General features: G+C 44.7%; 8 protein-coding genes across 8 annotated transcripts; 4 read left to right on the top strand and 4 right to left on the bottom strand.

The window, feature by feature from the left end:
• Positions 1–88: 88 nt before the first annotated feature.
• On the bottom strand, positions 89–1,591 carry PICMEDRAFT_36381 (hypothetical protein; the record flags this gene model as incomplete). The annotated part of the gene is made up of 2 exons (XM_019163001.1): positions 89–223; positions 341–1,591. The coding sequence occupies 2 exons, from the start codon at positions 1,589–1,591 to the stop codon at positions 89–91; spliced, it is 1,386 nt and encodes a 461-aa protein (XP_019016243.1).
• A 257-nt stretch (positions 1,592–1,848) lies between these two features.
• PICMEDRAFT_17625 (hypothetical protein) lies at positions 1,849–4,301 on the top strand. Its single transcript, XM_019161672.1, has one exon. It carries the CDS (start codon positions 1,922–1,924, stop codon positions 3,977–3,979), a length of 2,058 nt encoding a protein of 685 aa, XP_019016242.1. The 5' UTR covers positions 1,849–1,921; the 3' UTR covers positions 3,980–4,301.
• PICMEDRAFT_166574 (hypothetical protein) lies at positions 4,079–5,000 on the top strand. Its single transcript, XM_019161295.1, has one exon. It carries the CDS (start codon positions 4,179–4,181, stop codon positions 4,887–4,889), a length of 711 nt encoding a protein of 236 aa, XP_019016241.1. The 5' UTR covers positions 4,079–4,178; the 3' UTR covers positions 4,890–5,000.
• A 510-nt stretch (positions 5,001–5,510) lies between these two features.
• On the top strand, positions 5,511–5,867 carry PICMEDRAFT_18699 (hypothetical protein; the record flags this gene model as incomplete). The annotated part of the gene is made up of 1 exon (XM_019162082.1): positions 5,511–5,867. A coding segment is annotated over one exon (357 nt), but the record flags the coding sequence as incomplete, so codon positions are not given.
• Positions 5,868–8,105: 2,238 nt separating this feature from the next.
• On the bottom strand, positions 8,106–9,971 carry PICMEDRAFT_36304 (hypothetical protein; the record flags this gene model as incomplete). Its single annotated transcript, XM_019163000.1, has 1 exon — positions 8,106–9,971. The coding sequence occupies one exon, from the start codon at positions 9,969–9,971 to the stop codon at positions 8,106–8,108; it is 1,866 nt and encodes a 621-aa protein (XP_019016239.1).
• Positions 9,972–10,968: 997 nt separating this feature from the next.
• Positions 10,969–17,139, bottom strand: PICMEDRAFT_73908 (hypothetical protein; the record flags this gene model as incomplete). The annotated part of the gene is made up of 1 exon (XM_019164617.1): positions 10,969–17,139. One exon carries the CDS (start codon positions 17,137–17,139, stop codon positions 10,969–10,971), a length of 6,171 nt encoding a protein of 2,056 aa, XP_019016238.1.
• Positions 17,140–18,257: 1,118 nt separating this feature from the next.
• PICMEDRAFT_17621 (hypothetical protein) lies at positions 18,258–23,111 on the top strand. Its single transcript, XM_019161671.1, has one exon. The coding sequence runs from the start codon at positions 18,447–18,449 to the stop codon at positions 23,004–23,006; it is 4,560 nt and encodes a 1,519-aa protein (XP_019016237.1). The 5' UTR covers positions 18,258–18,446; the 3' UTR covers positions 23,007–23,111.
• On the bottom strand, positions 23,098–23,638 carry PICMEDRAFT_17620 (hypothetical protein). The gene has a single exon (XM_019161670.1). The coding sequence runs from the start codon at positions 23,511–23,513 to the stop codon at positions 23,247–23,249; it is 267 nt and encodes an 88-aa protein (XP_019016236.1). The 5' UTR covers positions 23,514–23,638; the 3' UTR covers positions 23,098–23,246.
• Between the last annotated feature and the right edge of the window lie 143 nt (positions 23,639–23,781).

Genomic DNA, 23,781 nt, shown 5'->3' with positions numbered 1-23,781 from the left:
TCTCCCCTTGCTGCCTCTTAATCGCTCGCTGGAGGCACAGCGGGAATATTGGGACTATCGTCGGCGCAACAGAGGAAAAAAAGACTGCTTACGTAACTCGAGTGCACTTCGATTCACATCCGGGACAGTTGTGAAGAGTTTCATGGATGAAGATGTCACAGTCGATGCAGAAGTCCTGTTCACAGTTGCTGCAGCGGTAACGGGAGCTCATCATCATCTTGTTCTTGGCATTCTTCGGCTTGGTGGGGCCCTCGGCTGTGTTGGGCGTCTCCTTTTGTGCCTGTTGCTGTGCTTGGTCTTCCGTTTTCACGGAAGTAGAAGTTTTCGGCGTTTGATCGACAGCAGTCTTCGGTGCGGCAGTAAGCTGTCTGGTTTCGCCCTGCCCCTTGGGGAAGCTGGCCTGGCACGAGAAGCAGCATTTCGACCTGTAGTGATCAGATACGGGCACCTCATCAAAAAGCTTTAGGGGGAACAAGTGGTGGTAGGATCGGGCTAGATGTGTGGACAAAATAAGCATCAAATCGCAACACGGACACACCGTCGGTAGAGTGCAGACCCTACTCTTGCAGTTGGGACAGATGTAGCCCCCGTAAACCAATCTCGAATGGCACGAACACAACGTGGGCTCTGTATCGCTCACTCTCGAGGGAAAACCCATTTTCACCAACGTGAAACCGTCAGTGTTTTCCGACTCGGCCTTAGTGACAGCCAACGGAGTCACACAATCTAGGATTAGCTCCTTGAAGTGCGTTTCGTTCAAAACGACGTTGTATGAGTTCTTCAAATCGCCGAAATTAGTGGACTTGCACAACTCCTCGCAAATGGCGACTCGTGCTGTCAAACCGATGACACGTATGTTGATCTTTTCCTTGACTAACGATTGAATGGTGCCGTGGATGTTTCCCGGATCTGAGGTGAACAACGCACCAAAGATGATAAGAATCTCCCTTGTGCAATGGCTGGCCACATGTAGCAACAATCCTCTGGACATTTCCAACGCGTTTTGCAAGCTCGGGTCTCCTTCGGGTTCAATACGCTTGAGCTTTTTCAACGCCTCTATGTGATCGTTTGGATTGCCGCTGACCTCACTAACGACTTGAGCCAATCCATTTCTCATTATCACTATACTCAACTGCGAAATTGGGTTTTGGTCGAAAAAGTCACTAACAAATTCGATGACATAGCTGATCATCATGGACGAACGGTTCGGGCGGAAATCCTTTTCTCGCATAACGGAAGAATAGTCGAGAACTAGCACCATTGTACGAATGATACCTCTTTGAAACGGCGTGACGTTTTTTAAGTATCTCTTTTTCTGTGATTCGACTAATCCTGAGACGATCGTTTCAATCGACCCACTCTCGTCTTCCTGCACTATATCCCACGATCGACGGTATTCATCCTCCCAGGCATAGCCTCCACTGGCTCCTTTCAGTGCCTCCGGGGCCTTTTTTTTCACTTCGTTGCTTTTGCCGTTAGCACTACCGCTATCATTTTTGCGATGTGGCGATTCCGATGCTTTGGAGTTCAGGTTATTTCTTTTCCTCTTCGAGCTTGATGACACGATGATATCGTCGTCATCATCATTCATCGTTGATCTGCTTATTGGGACAACTGGCGTTGAAAGGACTCTTCAAAACCTACAGTCTATCCCCAGGACTAGACGATTGGAAATCTATGGGCAGTGAGTGGTTCTCAAATTTACGTGCCTCCCAGTTAAAGCTGAGAGAAAAGACGGTTTGTTTTTTCATAATTTTTCATTTTCAGATTTTTTATTTTTTTCTATTTCTTCTATAATAATTTTTTTTTCACCTTTTCATGTCCGTTTTCAAATCATCCTTCGGAACCTGCTTCACAGTTCAATCAAGACAAGCCTACATACTGGAACAATATATCCCGAATCAAGCACTACATATAAGAAATGGGTAAAGTTAGAGGAAGAAGGGCACAAAGCAAGGAAGACAGGGAGTCTGTGGAACAAAAGGAGACTTCTGTTTCGGCGAACACTGACCTTGAGCAAGGGAAAGAGCAGAATGGCAATGAGACGACGCCGTTCTTTGGTCTCGTTGACTCCAACGAGCTCACATACTTTCATCAAGCCGAACAAACGTTAAATTTGAACACGTTTAGTACCTCGGACGAAAAGGATCTTTTCATTGACAGTGTTTTCAACGAAGCCAAGGGTAAAGAGCTCAAGTTGGTCACCAACCAGATTTGCTCGAAGCTAATGGAGAGATTGATTCTCAACTCTACGTTGAAGCAGATGCACCAACTTTTCAGTGCGTTCAACGGGAGGTTTTACGACCTCTCGAGACAGAAGTACAGCTCGCATGTCATGGAGACTTTTTTGGTGAGATGTGCGGCATTAATCGAAAAGGAGATTCTCTACGGTGGCCATGAAACAGAAGAAGAGGAGGCAGACGAGGAAGAGATGGAAGGCTGGGTGAGCATGGAAAACATGTTTCTTTACATTATCGGGGAGTTCAAAAGCCACTTGAAGAACATGATGAAGGACAAGTATGCATCCCACGTTCTCAGACTGGCGTTGCTCGTGATGACGGGTAAGGAGCTACCGTCGAGTGTGGAGTCTAACTCGATTTTGAGAAGCAAGCGGTCGAAGATTGCGAGAAAGATGATCGAGATCAAGGACAGCGAGGACTACCAGAAGAAGTTCCAAGTTCCCACGTCGTTCAAGGACGAGTTGCGGGAGGTTTTGAAGGAGATCACCACAGGGGAAACGAGCGAGAGCTTGCGAGAACTGGCGATAGACTCGATCTCGTCGCCGATGGTGCAGCTCTTGATCCAGCTCGAGGGTATTGTCGACCGGGAGCGGACGATCTGGCGGATGATTTTCAACGGGGACGATGAGAAGGCAGAGCAAAAGGAGCGGGAAAAGGAGGGCGCCTTTGTGGAGTACTTGTTGAGTGACAACGTCGGGTCCCACTTCTTGCAGAACGCGATCGAGAACCAGAAGGTGAAGAGCGTGGAGCGGCTCTACGACACGTACATGCGGGAGCGGGTGGTGAAGCTCGCCAAACGGGAGACGACCGGGGTCTACGTGGTGGAGAGCATGATGGAGAAGCTCAAGGGCAAGCAGCAGCAGGAGATTCTGGACGCGTTGGTCCCAGTGCTGAACGAGCTCATTGTGAACAACCTCGACCTGGGCGGACGCATTGTGGACTGCTCGCTGCGTAACGACAACTACAGGAAGGCCGAGATCGTGGCGAAGCTGGTGGAGTTCTTCAACCGCGGGAACGAGGAAAGCGGCATCTTTGAAAACGTGCTCAAGCTCAGCAGCTCCACGCTGCACAGCACGAAGGACGACTGGCCCACCTCGGAGGAAAGAAGACGGGCGTTGTTTCTCGAGAAGCTCATTGCCTACGATGAGGAGACCGTGCTGCCGCTCTGCGTGGAGTCGCTGCTCGCTCTCGACGACGACACGCTTGCCAAGTTCTGCAAGCACGGCGTCTTCTCTCACATCGTCGAGGCCGTGCTGGACCGCCGCGAGGCCCTCGACATGGTTGCCCGAAAGCGGATTCTCAACCGCCTGCTAGCGCCCGGCTCGCGGAGCCTCGTGGAGCTGGCCTGCCACTCCACGGGCTCCCACGTCGTGGACAAGCTGTGGGGCTTTACGTTCCGCCTCAACATGTACAAGGAGCGGATTGCCCGGGCGCTCTTCGACGACCGCGACAGCGTCAAGAGCACGCTCTACGGCCGCATGGTGTGGAAGAACTGGCGCATGGAGCAGTACTGCCGCAAGTTCAACGACTGGAAGTGGCTCGTGAAGGAGGAGGAGATGGAGCAGGAGCGGGAGCACGCCGCCGCCGCCGCCGCCCCAGCAGCTTTGTCGGCGCCGCCCGCCACGGGGCTCAAGCGCGGGCGGGACTCCGCCCCGGCTGGAGACGCCGCGGCGGGAAACGCCGCTGCCAGCACGGGCAGGGACAAACGCCGCCGCGGCCGGCGTGCGGGCCCGCAGTGAGCCCCGTCCGTCCATCCGGCTCCGCCCAGACGTAGCGTATCCTATATAGCGCAGCATAGCGCAGCATAGCACCGCGTGGTGCAGCGCATCCTGTATAGCGCAAAAGCAAGACACACATGTACAAGCAGCAGCAGCAGCAGCTGCTGCAGCCTTCTGCCCCCACCTCCGCCCGGGCCTGCGTTTCAGCTCCCCGTCGCCCATGTTTCAGCTGTCGAGGCCCGTCGCGGCCGTGTTTCAGGTGCCCACACGGTGCCCCGCAGCGAAGCCTGCACACCACACGCCCACACTATATATCAGCGCCCTATGTTCCGGCCCCCGGCCCCTGCTGCCACTGACTGAGTCCTGCAAGGCTGCTCCTTGCCCCTCGTCCACAAAGAAACCGCACCTCAGCCCACCCTGCTGTCTTATCTGCGCAATCTTGGCTCCTGCTCCTTCGAGACTCCCGCCACCGACGCTCCGTCTCGCACACCTTCGTTTCGTCCGTCCTCTTCTCTACACAACCAACACCAGCTTCCTCTCCACCACCCCCATTCATCCTTCACCACACCCACATCACACCCACACCGCACCCACACCCACCTCCCGACAGCAAGATTGCCCCTGCTGCATACGTCTTCCGCCTCCTTGCGCACACAATAGAATCCCCAATTCCGCACTGGCGAATCCGGCAGCTGCAGAGATCCGCTTCCGGCTGTGCGCTTCCTCCCGCAGCAGCATATTCCTGACGCCGCTGCATGCACCACCCTCGCTACCCCGGCCTCCATCGCTTTCCCCCCACCCCCCTCGTGTCCGGACGCACAAGCTCCTATCAGCATCCGCAGCGTCCTTTAGCGAGTCTCGCACACCGCCGCCACCGCCGCCTCTGCTTAGCCCCGGCTACATCCCCTCCGCAGAGCCAGCAGCTATCTAGGCCCACCACGGCTATCAGGCTCGCTGTGCCTCCCGGAGCCCAACAACACTTCGGCAACCCCTCTCCGGCCCGCAAGCCAGCCAGCGTTTCCACTAGGCCCGCCGCCGCCGCCGCCGCCGCCGCAGGCCTTGATTGACGAGTGCTGCAGCAGCCCCGAACCGGCACGGCTGACGCCCCACGCACGTCTGCACACCCAGCGCAGGCAGACTCCACAATCGCATCCGGCCCTTTACTTAAGAGGCCGTCCTTGTCTGTCTTTTCGACAACCCCTGTCTACGCCGCCTCCGCTGCGTCGCACTTCCGTTCTCTGCTACTGCTGCTGCTGCGTCTCCATCCACGAAGCAGAACATGTCGACACTGACGGCAGATAGCGCCATCTACCGCACTGGCGAGGGCAGTATCACCAACAATGGCAGCGGTCTCCGCACCACGAGCCAGCATACGCCCAGCCAGAAGGTGTCTATTGCCGAAGGTCTAGCATCACACGCTGCACAGTCGAGCTCTGCGTCGATGCTGAACGCCATCCAGACCCCCGAAAGCGACATCGCGGCCGCCTCCCTCTCGGAAGAGGAGTCGCAGAGCATCCTGGACTCGCTCCAGCTCATCCACGACTTGGACCTCTTCCTTGCGACGGCGCCCGTGAACTGGCACGAGAACCAGGTCATCCGGAGATACTTCCTCAACAAGGAGGAGGGCTTTGTCTCGTGCGTGTACTGGAACAACCTCTATTTCATCACAGGCACAGACATTGTGCGCTGCATCGCGTACAAAATGGCCCACATCGGGCGCCAGATCGTCGACCGCAAAAAGTTTGAAGAGGGCATCTTTTCAGATCTCCGGGCCCTCAAATGCGGCACGCACGCCGTTCTAGAAAACTCAAGATCCCAGTTCTTGAAGTTTTTGCACAGGAACCAGTGTCTCCGGACCCAGAAAAAACAGAAGGTGTTTTTCTGGTTCAGCGTCCCCCACAACAAGCTCTTTGCAGACGTCCTCGAAAGAGATCTCAAACGGGAGCTCTCCAACCAACCGGCCACCACGAAGCCGGTCTCCCCGGTCTTCAGATCGTTCCAATTCGATCAGTCTCTGCCGCTCATGGAACAGCTCTCTGCGTATTTCTCAAACTTCTTGGGGAAAAATGTCAACTCTTTGCTACTGAAATCAAGTAACCCGATGCAGGCATCGGCAGATGGCATCACAAATGCTGGTAGTAATCACACCAGTGCAAACCTCCATGCAGCGGTCAACGCTAGCGCAAACAAGGATAGCAGCTCCAATTTTGCAGCATTCAATAACAGCAACAGCAATACCGCCAGCATATTAAGGACACTAGGAGACTCACCTATAGATACATCCAAAAGCAACAACAACCACAACATGCATATGTCAGATGACTTCCCGCTCGACTTTCTTGATCCGTCAAGCCAATTTCTGAGCGAAAATTATATAACTTCCATATCCCCCGTTGATGGTGGCCTCAGAGCTAACAGTCAGTTTTTCCTGGACCGTCAAAACTTTATAGAGGACCCACTCTTTGCTTCTGGTAGAAGCCCACAATTCCAGCTTCATCCGCAGCTGCAGCAGCAGCAACAGCCGCAGCAGCAGCAACAATATCATCTTCTTCACCAACAGCAACAATCACAACAGCAACATCAGCATGGTCTACTAAGTTCCCAACTTCAAGAACATATCGACGGCGTTTTGTTAAATTCTGGTCAGCCTTTACTTTCTGCATCTTATTCGCAGCCCCAAAACCTTTCCGTGAACCAACAACTTTTCTTATTATCGGACCTTCCTTCGGCAATTGAGCCGACGCACACTTTTCTGGAGTCGCAAATCCCAAAACAATCTTCGCCTTTACCTTCAAGTCTGTCTCAACTTGTTCCTGTATCTCTTCACCATCCGCATATTATAGCATCTCCCTCCACAATCTTAACAAACAATGATAACCAACTCTCGATTGATCAAGTACTGGTACCAACAACTGAACAACCGCTTCAACAAAATTCTGAACAGTATACCCATTTGAGGGACTCCTCTTCCCCTATAAATTTAACGAACACTAATACCTCAGCATACATGAACTTACCTTCTGCATCACTGTTACCGGTTTCTTTCCCTGTTCCCTCTTCAGCATCGTTTAAGCTGGTATCTCGACCTGAAGATTCAAACGCGGCTGAAGGTAGCCAGCTAAGCGGCTCTACCACAGAATCAAATAATGTGGGCATTGACCCAAGTTTGACAGCCAAGGAGACGGATTCAGAACCAAGCAAAACAGAAGAAATCAAGGTTAAGTCTGAAGTAACAGATTCCACGTCAACAATACCTGCCACTGTTACACCGGGCATCCAATCCAACCAACAGCAAGACTACATGATGCTGATGCCATCCTATGCAAATAATGTAAGTCGGATGAATTTTGGAATAATTGGGGGCCAGATATTTACTCCCGGCAGTATTGGAGTAGAATACAGCTTTGATAATGCTGCCTTTAGTGCGGGGTTTGGAATATCCCCTGTAATTGGATTCAATAACGGATTACTGTCAGCCATTCAATATCAATCCTCTAAGGTGACGGATATTAAACATCTTTCTTCCTTAGCTAATGAATTTGACACCAAAGCTGATGATGATGGTACCAGTGATAAAAATGGTAACAACAGCGCTAATGATGATGATGATAGCGACATAACCACTAACGATAGTAATGACAAGAGCTATAATGGTACAAATAATTGTGGTATTGACAGTGGGAAAAGCGAAGAAGATGCTATAAAAAATGTGGATAGTTTAGATCCAGTGGACAAATCATTGCTAAATAAAACTTCTAATAAGTTAAAGGGAATACTCCTTAGAGAAGGGCAGTCAAAGGTGACCAAAAAGAAAAACGTCCAGCTGCCTTCAAAAAGGAATTTCTTAAATCCTACTTTGCGCCATCTACATCTTGATGATGTATTCGATGGCAAGGGATAATTGGATAATGATGCAAGTAACAAAAAGGATACCGGGTGAAGAGGCTTACTAATTGAGTATCAATAGCCCTTCATTTGAATAATTTTTGATCAATCATATCCACCTCGGAAAAGTTGTATATCAAACGATCTCTTAATTAGTCTACAATTACACCAAAATGTTCTTTTGCCTTTTTTTTCTCTGTATACACAATAATGATGAATTTAATATAATCTACATAATGAATTAGGATGTTTTTTTTCAACGTTATTGTAAGTTTGCTTGGCTGCTGTACATTTCCACAATCTGATCACTACTGGTAGCATCCTCAGGTGATTTATCGTTTCTGATTTGCATGAATCTTGGAAAACGTAAAGAAATCCCCTTCTCGCCATCTCCAAAATATGTAATGCCACATTTGTAAACAGGAGAAGTCGTCAAATCTGCAACTTTAACTTCAAATAAAATGGTAGGCTCAAACCAAACGTCAGGACTTGCATTAGAATTTGATGAATCATATACGTAGGAGGGCTTTGCCTTCTCAATTTGTGTAGGCTTCAATATTTCGTGTAGTTTTTGCAACAATTCCTCACTGAAACCAGTACCAATCTTACACACGGTTTCAAAGTCACCAGTATCTTGGTTGTAAGATGCAAGTAAAAAACCACCGTACCAACCTGTACGTTTTCCCTTCCCAATATAACCACCTACAACAACTAGATCGAGTGAATCTCCAACACCTTCCAAATAATCTTTCTTGAGCTTCAACCAGTTTCTTGAACGTTTAGATGGCTCGTAGTATGATTCTTTGCCATCCAATGTTTTGATCATCAAGCCCTCACATGCATCATGAACCGATTGATCCAAAAACTTTGTGATTTGCTCTACATTATCGGTATCCATTTTGGTGGCAAAAGTAAATTTACCTTCAATATCTTTCAAATTATCATACAAAAATTCCCTTCTCTCAGCCAGCGGTTTTTGAATGAGTGATTCACCATTGTAATAAAGAATGTCAAACGCAAACAAACAGACCCGAACTTTGATATCTTTCTCCTGAACGTCTTTCCTCTTCCGTGTGGATAAAATCTGAAATGGCAAAATCCTCTTGGTTTCATTGTCCCACGCTACACATTCACAATCCAATATCAAGGTCTTTATCTTTGGATTCTGAAGTTTCAGCTCGTTAACAACAGGAATCAAGTCTGGGTATCTCTCTGTCATATTTTCTGAATTTCTTGAATACACATGCATTTTTCCATCTTCCGAAAGATGAAGTTGAGCCCTTTCGCCATCATACTTGTATTCACAGGTGAATCTCTTACCCTCTAAAGTATCAAATATTTCACTTACACTCTTAGTCGGCTTGGCTAACATGGGTTTCAATGGAATCCCTGGACTTAGGCCACTATGCTCCACCATATTCAATATACCTTCATTTAGAGCAATCTTGATTAATATCTCATAGTTAGGCAACTGGCAAAATGCTTCCTTGAATTGTTCTTCTGCTTTGACTATTAATTCCGTGGTGATTGCCTCGTTTTGTTGTTTTAACTGCCATTCTACGATAGCTTTCGATAGTGCAACAATTATACTCTTCTCACCAAAATTGATTCTGAGTTTACCTTCTAACGACCGCATCAAAAATTTGGCTTCGGTCCCTTCACACGCTGTCAGCATTTTGTTGATGACCCCTATCTTTTTACTCTGTGAATTTGTACCTTCAGATTTAGCAATCTCATTTAATCCTTTCCAAACCTCTAAAACAGACAACCTTTTTGGTTTGAACATTACACGCTGTTTGGACCTACTCTTCTGGGCAACAACTCCAATATCACCCTCGACGTGATACTCTTTTCGAAGTTGTGGAAGTTCTCGGCCTGTACTCTGTGCAAGGGCTTTCAAAAGTAGTGTTTCACCAAGTCCCAATTCAAGACCAGGAATGTAATCGGGGCCCAATCTATTCACCATCAAGTAGGTAACCATTGTCAAATCTCTTATCTTGTTATCAGTGTCGGCAGCAGGACTAAAATCCAAGACTTCATGAAAAAATTGGCAAGCACAGGCAATATTCTTCAGTCTGCCACTTTCTTGCTCAAGTTCCTCAAAAACAGAAGAAAGTGAAGAGTACATGAGAAATTTATCACTTGCAGATATTTTTGACGTGTTGTTAGTCGGTGTATCTTCAAATTTCTGCTCTAATACTATTAATTTTTTAGCCTCCTCAATCTCAGATTCCTTTTTGTGCTTTTCAATTTCTCTGTCTACTTCAAGAAGTGTCTTTACTTTCTTCTGTTTAGAAGAAGCGGATTTGGATTTGCTATTCTTTTCAGGTTCTTCTAAGCTTCTCGCAGGGGATTTTGAGCTCGACCTTGATTTGGACCTTGATCTCGAGCTAGACCTTGATCTTTTTTTGGATTCTTTTGATTCTTTTGACTCATCCTTTAGTGATAATCTTCCTGAATCAGATAATTCTGTGTTCTTTTTGCTTGAGAAGAATCTCATTAAAGTTGGCTGGCTGCTGTTAGCACTCATTGTTGGTAAAAGGTTTAATCTTGAGAAACAGTATGGGTGGAGAATGAACTTAGGGGAAGAAGCCTGAAACGAGTAGTATAAGCAATGAATAAACGGTTTAAGCCCGGTTGTGAGCATGATACTCTAACCCTGACCTGCTAAATATTTGTGATTTTTAATCTCCTGCCAGAAGCATGGCGTCAAGTTTCAGTCTGAAAGGATACTGCCCCAAGATCATCATTACCTTCAACGCGTAGAGAGGGGGGGGACGCGAAAATTATTGAAAATAATCAGAGAAGTTGTATTAATTTTACTCTAGTATAACAAAAAGGTATATTATTATATAGACAAGCACAAAAACAACCACAAGATGCAGAATCATCACTAGTTAATGTTCTTACCACAAAACAAGAAAGAATGACGAAGCTGACATTTTATATGCAGCCACTATTTTAGGAAAAGAATGAGAAAAGGGAAGAGGGAAAGGAAAAATTAAATTAAGCGTCAAATGTAAAAGAAGTAAATGGAAAACCGAACCAAATCCAAAATCATGCTATAATGTAAACAAGCTAGATTTTTACTATTGTAGAATCAGATCAAAATTATTATTAGGAACTCATGCTTCGTAGTGCTCCCAGTTGTCCAAAATCTCCTTGATCTTTTCGGATCCTGTAAGGTCGTAAACATCTTGGAAATATTCCTTGGTCAATTGGAATGGTTTAGCAGTCAAGTTTGGAATGTATTTACCAATCAAGGAAGCCGGCTTTACAGCAGACATTGGTATTTTCTTTTCTAAGAATCTCTTGAAAGGCTTAACACCAGATTTCAAGTAAGATGAATGGAATGGAACAGAAATACCTCTCAATGGAATGCAAGCAAAGCCTCTTTCCAATTCAATTGGCTGAGGTTTGGCTAATGATTTTTTGGAGACTTCGTCCACAATCTCAGATAAATGTTCTGCAACCTTTTCTAATGGCATTATCTCTTGTAGTTTAACAATGTCAATCTTTTGCAATTTGAAAACATTCAACGTATTAGTTAAAGCATCCAAAGCTCTCAAGTCACCAGCGGTAACATATTGTTGGTTTTCAACGTTATAGTTAACAATCTCTAATAACCAGCCAGTTTGTTTACTGATGTGCTCAACAACAAATCTCAAAGCAGCATCATTGAATGTAGCGCTGACTCTTGACGGGTTAACAGCACACATACCATAGTTCGATCTACCCAATGAATCTCTTGGAACAGCAACTTGCATGGTCATACCTCTGTAGAAGACAACATCGACCAAAGACTCAATTGGCATCACATCAGCAAGTGAAGATAATGCAGAGTATTCACCCAATGAGTGACCAGCAAACATTGATTCGGCAGGAACCAAACCCTTGGATTTCATGTCCTCAAATGCGGCCTTCTCCATCAATGTCAAAGCAGGTTGAGTGAATTGGGTAGCTGATAATAGACCAGATGGAGATTTGAACGTGAATTCAGATGTGTTCTCATCAATATCCTTGAAAATTTTCTCAGATTTTAGACTGCCATCAGCAGCAATGGTTTCGAACATCATAGAAATGTAATTCTCTCTGATTGTTCTACCCTTTGGACCACCAAAATGAACAGTCAATTCATTAGGATTATTCTTCACAATATCCAAGATTGAGAAACCATAGGTTTCAATCAAATGCTTATCAGCCTTGTCCCAGACGCTTCTAGCAACTTCCGAGGAGCCATACAAATCCATACCCATACCTTGTTCTTGAGAACCTTGACCTGTAAAAACAAAAGTTGAAACAGGTTGTTCAATTTCAGCTTCACCGGATAAAACGACGTCGTCGGTTTCGACCTTTTTGGTTTCAATTTTAATAATCTTTCTCCCGTTAATCATACCGATATGCTCCAATTTTGTGGTCAACTCATCATTTGGTAAAACCATTCCGGTGAAATTTGCCTTATAAGCAATAACTCTTGGTGCAACAGCATCGGCAGCATACATTTCAACTAGAGATCTAACAGAAGCAGAAGAGTACATACCATGAGTGATGGTACCTGGTAAATCTGCATAAGCAGCAAATATTCTGTTGACGTGAATTGGATTGAAATCACCAGAGACAGCAGCATATGTTTCGTTGGAAATAGGTGCCTTGGTTTCCAAAGCACGGGCTAATGGAATTGGATTTTCAAACATTATTGGTTGCTCAATTAGAGTACCGTTTCTGGTTAAGTAGTCAATGACAGGGTTACCATAAGAGAAGGCAGCATTGTATACAATCTCAGCAGCTTTCTTGATTTCTTTGGTAGGGGATTCGTAGTAGACGTTACCAGTAGTAGAAACGTGAGAGTATACGTTGGCAGATTTGAATTTGTAAACAGACTTCAATCTGAAGATCAAACTCTTGTTTAGCAATTCGACGTTGTCTTCGACATGGAACCATTCCTTAGACTTTAAAACCGCAGCATCTTTGGCGGTAGAAATAGTCACTTGAGATGGTGTTTCTTCAGTCTTTTCGAAAGTATTTTCAAAGTCTTCGTAAGAACCTCTGTAGAAGAATGCAGAAGTAACTTGCATCACTGGAGTACCATCTCTATAGATGGTACCAACAACTTCAACAGTTTTACCGGTTGGACCATTTACAACAGAAACAATTTCAGCATCTGAGGAAACTTTATCACCGACTTTCAAAGGAGCGGAGTTTGGCAGAATGGTGTATGCATTGGATAAGTGAACCAACTTTAAGATATCACCATCAACACACTTAGGGAAAATTGATTTCATAATGGCCTTCCAGCCTATAACGATTGCAAAATCCATTGGGGCTAACTGATCTCTACCAGCTCTTGGAACAAAGTATTCACAAGAGTTGCCGACAGCATGCGTTAACTGAGCAATATCCTTAGAATTGATTTGCATTGACCCACCATCAATCTTTGAGGAGACATCGAAATCAAAATCAATTGGCTCTTTCATGCCAAACCAGACCTTCCAGTAAAACTCTTTGATTCTATCGTTTCTACCAGAGATGACCTCTGAAATAGGAGCGAAACCGTCAGATGGAACGTATGAGTAAAATAGCTCCAAAGGAACAGGAGCGCCATCTGCAGTTCTGGTCTCAATAAGCTTCATGTTAATAGTTGAGCCGTCGAAGGAGATGTTAACAACTTCTCTCTCCTTACCCTTGACAATGCTGTAGAGAGAAATAGTGCTCTTGGATGAGTCAGAAAAATTGGTAATCTTAACAGTGATGTTTTTAGCTGGTGCTAAAACTTTCTTAGCTGGGTTAGAAACATGGTTATAACCTTGAACAATAATGTTGGAAGAAATAAAAGCATGTCTCCAGTTGTATTCGTCGCTGGCTAATAGAGTGTACCACTTTTCAGCATCTGGAACAGTGGAACCAATTTTGTAAGTAATTTCATTGGCAGATTCTGAAACAGTAACACCAGGAACTTCTGACGGCTTGTATGCAGGCTTGGAGCTAAAGTATTCCACGACAGGTATTTTGGATTCGTCACCATTGTAAACATCCTTCAATAATTTCTCAATGTGACCTTCGTGGATAGTATCTAAAATGTCCTTAATTGGTTCATCAACCTTCTTCACAAATTGAGCAGCAACAGGACCATGTAAGATACATGTTCTTTGGACATCCTCATCAACAACAGCTTCCAAGTGTTCGGATTGCCATAAAGAATCCTTCTTGAAGAAGAACTCAAATTTGTCATTCAAAATTGGGACAAATGGAACTGGCTTTTGAGCAGGGTTCAAACAAGAAGCAATAAAAAAATCAGCATCTTCGGCATTAACGAGTTGAGTTTTTGCATCAGGGTACTTGCTGAAAACAGCTTTCAGGACTGGAGCAGGGACATCTAACTCGGTGAAGCTTTGAAGAACAGAAACGGTTGATTGAGTAGTAAATCTCTCTTCAATTCTTCTCAAAAATTTTCCAGTGAACTCTCTCAAAGATGGGTCAATCCACTTACCTAATTTCTTGATGTACATTAATTCAACACATCTTTGGGCAATTTCTTCATAAGTCATGTCCTTGACATCACAGACACCCTCGCTATTTTTACCAAACCATGGCTTCTGGTAGTCTGCGTTCAATTTGGAAATGATATAATCTCTCTTCTTCTCCAAAGCTTCTAACATTTTATTCTTTGGTAAAGATAGAACGGTATCATCAATTTCTTTCCAAAATTTAACAGCTCTAGTAGCAATCTTATGAATTGGTTCACCCATTTCGGATTTGACAGTCAAGATACCACCAGTTGGCTTTTTGTAAGTTTGTTCCCATTGAGAATCGGAAACACCTGGACATGAAGCAATCAGTTTCTTTGCTTCTTCAGAAGTTAGAGCCTCCTTAGCAGCCATAACTCTAGAACCAAATAAGAAACCATCAAAAGGCATTTCAGGGTAGTTGAAAGATCTAGACCAGGTACCTGTCAAGTATGGATAAGTGTCCTCAGCGGAACCAAAACCTGAACCAGCAACCAGAATGATGTTGGAGCATCTTCTAATTCTTGCATACATTTGCAAGATTGGTTGATGGAAATCTTCAAAAGAATGGTGACCACCACCTCTACCTCCAGTCCATTGGACAACAATTGGGAAAGTTGGGTAAGCCTTTGCAATGGCAATACACTGAGAGATAGCATCGATAGAACCTGGTTTTAAGCCCAAGTGGGTCAAGCCAAGAGTTTCGATATATTCACCGGCAACTTCAAGTGAAGGGACACCAGCACCGATAGTAAGAGATTGAATTGGGAATCCTCTTTCTCTCATTTTCTTAATCATTGGAATACCCCATTGCAACATTCTAGGGTTGACGTAAATCAAATTGATACCAATACCGGAACCTGGAGTAACGTTTTCAGCAACCTCTTGCAAAGCGGCTTCCATTGCTGGTTCGCTGAAATAACCACCTCCAGCAATTTCAATATTATAACCGGCATTGATAGCAGCAATGACAAAAGATGGAGAAACAGTTGTTGGTGTCATTCCAGGAACCATCAATGGTGCTCTGGACAATAATCTAGAGAACTTAGTATCAACATAAACCTTACCGTCCTTGTTCTTAATCAATTTTGGTCTAAATTCATCCAACCAGTTCTGGGCGTAAGTCAAGGCAGAGGTTCTCTTGTCAAATAGTTCTTGCTTGAACCCATATTCTGCATCACTCTTAGCAGCATCAAGGACACCAGCAACAATAATCCTTGCACCGGTACCTTCCTTGTTTTTGTGGGTTAAAACACCCAAACCAGAAACACCACCCGGACCAAAATCTACTAAGTGGGTAGCCTTAAAGTCTGTAGCAGGTTCCCAGTTGACAGTTAACGTGTTAATACACTCAACAACCCTAGCTGCCAGAGAGCCTGAAAATTCACGCATGTCTTTACCATCGAAGGTATCGTAAACTGGAATGGTCATCTTAGATTGGTCAAAAGCTAAACCAGACTTCTTGAAGTCTTCCAATATTCTTGGGGTAGCAGGTGCTAAAAGATTAGAATGGAATGGAGAGTGGATTGGCAAAAACCTAGATGAAAACTTCAATCTTCTTTGAGAGTAAGGGATTCTGGATTGGTCTAAACCAGATGGAGCCTTCGCATTTCTCAAGTTCAAGTTCAAACCATATAACGACTCAGGTGGTCCACTGACGACGACATTTCTAGCACCGTTGATAAGAGATATTTTGATGTGTTTTTCTGAAGGCAAATGTTGGTTTGTTTGATTGACAAAGTTCTCGACCTCAACAACAGATAAATCTCTGATTGATAACATTGGACCTGGCTTACCCTCACCATTTTCTTCAGAGTCTCTGACCATAGAAGGAGACAAGGATGTGGAAGGATAAGCTTGTAAGCATCTGACAGAAAGATAGAACAATAATTCAACTGCCTTTAAAGCTTCAACATCAAAAGATTCCCAAGAATCAGCAGATGCAACAACTAAAGACGTGACAAGACCTTGTGAGTGACCAGTAGTTCCCTTTAAGCAGCTTTTGAATTGGCCTGGGGTGACACCCAAGGTTTTACAGGTGATGATATAGTGACACAATTGGATGACACAAATCAAAGGACATGAGACAGGAATTGATAGCAAGTTATCGGTGCTTGGAGTTTGAGAAGGATTTTTCAACCAGTTGATAAAATCGAAGCCATCTGTGTACACTCTATCAATATCGGAAGTTGAGGAGATCAATTCTTGCATCTTGGATTGGACCTTTGAGAGGAAACCAGAGATGAGGCCATTATAAGTGGTGTATATTTCTCTCAATTCTTCAAAGTAGTCATCGGTGTTACCTTGACCACCGAAGATTGCAAATATCGAAGCTTTATCGTCTGAGGCAGCTTTCAAGAGGGCGGAGGAGACGTTGGAGGAAGTGAAATCTTCCTTGAGGTAAACCTTAGCTGCGAAGTAGTTTTTGATGAGATTGCTGTTAATCTTTTGTAGGGTAGTTGGGTATTCTTCGGAAGCCAACAACTGGGAAGCAAAGGTGTGGATATCAGAGGACTGTAGATATCTTGTTTCGAAGTCGTCCAAGATCAACTTGACGGCTAGTTCCTTTTCGGCTTCGATTGAGTTGGATTCGATGACGTAGCCCAAGAACTTGGTCAAAAGCTCTGATTTGGAGGATGGCTCATCGTCGTCAGCAAAGCCCTCGGTTGGTTCAGGGAGCGTCTTTTTGAAGTCAGAGGTGAGCTGTTGGTAGAAAAGGTAGGAGTCGGAAGGAATCAAGATGGTTGTTTCCAACGACCCGTGGGACAAGGACAAAGGTCTGGTTACAGTCATTGTGTGTGTTTCTATGGCGAAAAAAAGGGGTGGGCGGTGTTAGAACAAGGAAACGGTCGGGTTGGAAAACGAAAAAGCGATCTGAAACTTACAATCAGGATATTTCTTATTGGTCGAAAAAAAGTTGAATAATATAATTGTAGTCGGAGACCAGATCAAAATTGGCCAGCTGGAATTAGGATGGAATTAGTGTGGTGATGGGTCAATTAGCAACTGTGTGACAGACTACAATATCTCTGGATTTTTGGTAATTGGAGTGGTAAGAATTACGCAAAAACGAAGTGTGGATACTGTGCAAAAGACCGTGTAGTTGTAAATATTTCCGTTTGTTCAGATAATATGGGGTTGTGAACTGTGCGTGTTGACAGAACGTGTGTTTGTGTTTTTTTGTTCGTGAGTCGATTGATCACTTGGCGAGATTCTCTTCTAGGATAGCTGTCTAGGAGAGCACTACGTGAAACCTCGAACCTTGTGTGTGTATACGTGCGAGTTGCGACTAGAAACGAGAGAAATAGGGCGAAATATAAAAGAAGCTAACGCAGACGTGCCACCAGAGCGGAAAGTACGCACCAAAGGTCTACCAACAGACACACCAGAAAAGTGTTGGAGAGACGACAAAGTGTTGAGCTTTTCCCGTTTGCCAGAAGACACGTCGAGGCCAGCGGCCCGTCCTGTGCAGCTGAAATATCTCCTCTTGGAAACCGTCAAGGCGGTGCACGTCAATTATGGGGGCTCTTTGTCTTTGTTGGGCCTCTGTTGCGGCACCCGCTGTCGCAACCATGTGCCGCGACTGGCGATGGGCCAACAATTTTTTGGTGGGAGTGGGAGAGCCAGGCGCAAGAGAGATGACAAAAAAAACTCCTACGACGATCGTCGTTAATGTCACGTGAGCGCTTGTTGATTACGTCAGCCGTTTTGCGTACGTAAGCAAGATACGGGCTGTGCAAGAGGGCAACGGGGCAGTTTCCAGAAATTTGCTCTTTCCGTGTCCGAACAATCGTTCCGTGCCGGAAGGCCCGCCCTGGCCTTGGCCCACGGATTTGATCCGAGACTCCACGGTGGAGCCAGAGGAAGGAGAGACCTTTGATACAGGGAGACGGTGTCTGGCACTCGGATTTTTCATCCTGCCACAGACACCAAAGTGTCCGCAGGTTTGAGACGGCAGCTCTCTTCTGCTTCTGGGCCCTCTCTGTGAAGAACGCTAGAAAACCAGAGTGTTCTCTGCTTGTGTCTTCCACGGTCTGTCCTGCTTTCCCTGATTGCCCTGCCATCTGTTTCTGTCTTTGTCTCTGCACAGCTTTCCATTCATGGCCACCGTCTCGACGCTGCTCTCTGAGCTCAACACAGTGCCAGCGCCAGCGTCTGCGTCTGTTGCATCTGCAATACCGTCGTTCGCAACGCCAGTGAAAGAGGTCACTACGATCGATCTTTTCCGGCCTTTTACGTGGACGTTCTGGCTCATCGGGCGGCTCCTCAGCAGCCTGTTTTACTACTCGCTGTTCTTGCTGCAGCAGGTGGTGTACTCGATTCTCTCGAGGACTTTCCAGATCACCTTTTCTGCATACTCGATTGTCTTCTTTCTGCTGCTGATCTCCACCCCGCTCTACGCGTACATCCGCTACACATACCTCACGGTCTACTCGAGGCTTCCGAAAGACTCGAAACGGCAGAACCCGATTCTCGACACGTTTTTGAACTCCAACAACGGGAACGACACGGGCCACGTCAAATCGTATCTCGACGAGTTCTTGACCGCCATCAAGATATTTGGCTACCTCGACAAGCCCGTATTCCACGAGTTGACAAAGTCGTTACAGACCCAGAAAATCGACTCGGGCGAAATCATATTTTTAGACCAGTGTCAGGGGTTTTCCATCTGTGTCGAAGGCGAGATCCAGGTCTACTCTAAAATTGACAAAGGCTCCTCGACTAGGAACCAGGGCAACCCATTGTTTGCCCGGAGCGACGACAACAACAATGTTGTCGTCGTCGACGGTGTGAAGTACCAGTTGTTGAACATTATCAAAAGCGGAGCGCCCTTGTCCTCCTTCATCCAGGTGTTGAACTTGTTGACGGACTCGCAGCTGACCTTATCGAGCATCGCCCCAACTCCAAACATCAACCCGCAGAGACAGCTACCTTCTATACCTCTGGACAATTTCTCCTTGGATACAGGCGCAAAACTGCCGAACAGTCCTGCAATGCCGGGAAGCAACAACAACAATATCAACAGCAGCAGAACTCACTCTCCCAATCAATTTGAGTCCACCCCAGGTCTTATTGCCATTCCGAAAGGCAGTTGCACCATCTCCATGATACCTAAAGAGTCGTTCACAAGAATAGCTGCAAAATTCCCAAAGGAAACCTCTCATATCATCCAGATGATTCTGACAAAACTCTACCGTGTTACCTTCCAAACGGCACACAACTTCTTAGACTTGACTCCAAGTATTTACCAAACTGAGATCAACATGAATCAGTATAAAGGTTCTTCAGACAAAAAATTACCAAGGTACTTGCACAGCCTTGCCATACAATACATCGAAAGAGCAAGCTCAGATGAAGAGGCAATTGACAGCAAAAACAAACCAATACATCATAACGTCAGACAAAAGCGCAAGATGAAAAGTTCCGGTCTCAGAATGGCCCACAATTATCCAGAATCTAGTGGCTTTATCTCCAACTCATCTTCCTCCGCCGGAGCATTCCTCCCTCTCGACTCTGAAGAGAGAACAAAATCTAAAAGAAGTGGGGTTGCCAAGTTCAACTATGATTCCCCCGCCTCAGCCACATCTGGGTATTTGGACTTGTTAACATCAGATGGTGACGACAGTGTTTTGTCCGGTGATACATCGACGAGGATGAAGTCTGTTCTGCAAAAAAATACCATGATGAAGGCCAAATCCCGTCATTTTGTTCTAGACAACAGAACCATTTCAAACCCCGGTGATTTGCTTTCAAATGTTCCTTTGCCTAGAAACTCGGATGTTGATTTCAAAACGAAAATGTCGAAACTTGAGATGGAAGAGTTGAAAGACAGAACTTTCAGCGCCGATGATGAAGAAACTGAAGAGTCAACATTACGGATAGCTCTTGCCGAAAGAATATCCACATTAATTGGGTTAGATAAAAGTAACTTCCCTGTTAACCGATCAAACAGTGTGGGGAATAATACTGTCACTAGCTCAATATTGAATTCGCCATTGTTGAGCACAACGAGCACTCCAACGGGTATCAGATTCGTTACTCCAGTCACCGAGAAAGTTCCTCAATCGAGAATGAACAAAATTCGTTCATATTCAACAACAAGCATGGATAATAGCGCATATAATGGCATGGATGATTCAAGCTCCATCAATTCGGATGTTTACAGATCCTTCAATAATTATGAAAACGTAAAACGTGAATTTGCAAGCGACCTGAAACTATTTAAAGTTCCGAAAGGTACTAAAATCATTAAATCCAAAGAGCAAACTGCAGGTATTTATTATGTGATAGATGGAGCTTTTGACGTTTCCTTTTGGAAAAAAGAAAGTGATTTCATTGGCACTTACCTTGATGACCCTGAAAACGATACAAATAAAAAAGAAAATTACATTGAGGAATATTTGCATACGGTAGGAGAAGGCGAAATCGTAGGTTATTTGGGCACCTTAATCGGCTCAAAATCATTTGTTGATGTCACTGCAAGCAAAAATTCGTATGTCGCCTTCCTTTCCCGCGAGTTCTTCGAGTTCTTGACAGAACGATACCCTTGGCTACAACTTGGCATTGCCCAACTGTTATTGAAAGTTTTGGATAAAAAACTTTACTTGACGGACTATGCACTTGAATGGGTACACTCATCTGCCGGGGACGTTCTGTACAGACAAGCAGATCCTGCTAATGGTATCTACATAGTGCTAAATGGCCGACTCAGAGCTCTTTCGCGTAACAAGGAGAGATCAGACTACATGATTATGGGTGAATATGGTCAAGGTGAATCAATGGGAGAAATAGAGGTGTTGACAAAAAGTAAAAGGTTGAACACCGTTGTCTCAATCAGAGATAGTGAACTTGCAAGAATACCGCGTACGTTGTTTGAAATTATAGCCTTGAGTAATCCTTCCATCATGGTCAATATCTCTAGAATTGTTGCAAACAGAGTGAAGATGGACGGTGTACTTGTTGCATCACATGCAAATCAATCAGCGACCGCTGCAACCAGAATCAGAGATGAGCCCATGGTTCAAAATTTTAATAACTTCAGAACCTTGACCCTTTTACCTACCGCCCATGGTACTATTCCACTGGTAGAATTTGCTGAACAATTGGCAAATGCGTTAGAAAAGGTTGGTAAGAGTGTAAAAATTCTCAACCAAAGTGCAGCATTGAGTAGTTTGGGCAAGTATGCTTTTGATAAATTGGCTAAACTGAAACAAGGAGGCTATTTTTCGGAGTTGGAAGAAAAGTACGATATTGTCATTTATTTGTGTGATGCTGTTGTGAATTCAAGTTGGACGACCACGTGTATTCAGCAAGGTGATTGTGTGCTCTTACTAGCTGATGCCAGCTTGTCTCCCGATGTCGGTGAATATGAGCGCTTATTGGTCAAAACAAAGACAACAGCTAGAACAGAATTAATTTTGCTCCATCCTGAAAAGTATGTCGAGCCAGGATCCACTCATAAGTGGCTGAAAAATAGAATTTGGGTTCATTCACACCATCACATTCAAATGCAATGTTTTAATGATCATCATAATACCAGTTCTAGTAAAACATTCTTTGGTCAAATTGATAATTTAACACTCTTCAGTAAAAAGTTCATGTTCAAAATGGAAAATATTGTCTCCAATAATGAATTCCTACAGTTTTTGAAACAAACCAAAGAAGATTTCAAATCGACTAAATATTACCAGCCTTTGCAAGAACACAAGGATGACTTTATGAGGTTAGCAAGAATTTTAACTGGGCAAGCCATAGGCTTAGTCTTGGGTGGTGGTGGAGCCAGAGGTTTAAGTCATGTCGGTATCATCAAAGCTTTAGAGGACAATGGAATACCTGTTGACATTATTGGTGGTACTTCTATTGGTGCTTTTGTTGGGGGATTATATGCCAAAGATTACGATTTTGTTCCTGTGTATGGACGTGCCAAAACTTTTGCAGGTAGAATGTCATCAGTTTGGAGGTCTTTGTGGGATCTCACCATCCCACTAACGTCTTACCTTACCGGACATGAATTTAACAGAGGAATTTGGAAAGCATTTGGAGATTCACGTATTGAAGATTTTTGGATTAAATACTATGCCAACTCTACAAACTTGACAGATTCAGTGATGGAAATACACACCAGTGGTTATGCATGGAGGTACATTCGAGCTTCAATGACATTAGCATCTCTTTTGCCTCCAATTACTGATGATGGTAATATGTTATTGGACGGTGGATACATTGATAACTTGACTGTCACAGAAATGCAAAGACGTGGGTCGAAGCATATTATTGCAGTGGATGTAGGTTCGGTAGATGACCGAAGTCCTATGGAATATGGGAACACACTAAGTGGTTGGTGGGTTCTGCTGAACCGCATCAATCCGTTCAGCGCACATGCTAATGTACCAACCATGGCTGACATCCAAATGAGGTTGGCTTATGTTGCAAGTGTCAACGCATTAGAGAGAGCTAAAAATAGTAAAGGTTGCTCTTATCTCAGACCTCCAATTGAGCCGTACGCTACCCTGGCATTTGGTAAATTCAATGAGATTTACGACGTGGGTTTAAAGTACGGTGACGAGCAGATTAAAGAGATTTTGAAAGAATGGAACGTTGGTGTTAAAAGGAAACAATTTCTGCCTGGAAGGAGAAGTAGAAGAAGATACTCTTTGTAAGCCATGCCAATATGGGCGTTAGTTGTCGCATATTGTAGTCTATAGAAACAAACATTTGTTCTAGATATTTAATTTAATGTACTTTAAGATTCTACCGATTAGGAAAAGGCAGTGCGTCTTGACAAAGGGAAATATATTAGTATACAGAGGGGTTATAAAGACCGGAAAATTTGAAGAGATATATTTTTGATGAACATCAAGTATGAACCTATAACTTCAACCACAGTTTTACGGCGAAGGTCAAACATTGGCTGCATCGGTGACTAATATTACGGAATCTCCCCTCACAAACACTAGTTCATGCTTCTCTTCTCTGGAATCAAGAGTGGCATTATCTGCTTGCAATGAGAATATGGTTTCAATGGCTTCCCCTAATACCATATTGCAATGGGAATCGTAGGCGTGTAGCTTTCCAATCATTTCACGGCTGCCACGTAATTTTACGTAGATTTGTTCGTCAAGATTCTGTTTGATTATATCTAGAGGTTCGGAGACAGACGATGACATTCTGGATAAGTTCTAGTGGAGTGTGTTAAAATTAGCTGGCTGTCTTATGTTGTGCTATGCCTTTGCCTCGTAAAAGAACTCCAAGATGCAAGACAAAGCCCCCAAGTTTGTGGATTCCGTTTTGGATGTCAGCATTGCACTCCCGATGTTTGTTCTCTCCAAGCGAGACAAAGCGAGAACGACTGCGGGTGAAAAAAAAATCTTAGAAAAAGTGTTGACGGGCCTTTACATGTTTCGACCCTGCAAAGCTCAGTGGTGGCAAACTGAA

The sequence above is a fragment of the Pichia membranifaciens genome (assembly GCF_001661235.1).
Source record: "Pichia membranifaciens NRRL Y-2026 unplaced genomic scaffold PICMEscaffold_5, whole genome shotgun sequence".
NCBI lineage: Eukaryota > Fungi > Ascomycota > Pichiomycetes > Pichiales > Pichiaceae > Pichia > Pichia membranifaciens.
The sequence above is the reverse complement of the archived record's forward strand: the minus strand, read 5'-3'. Positions and strand labels throughout refer to the sequence as shown.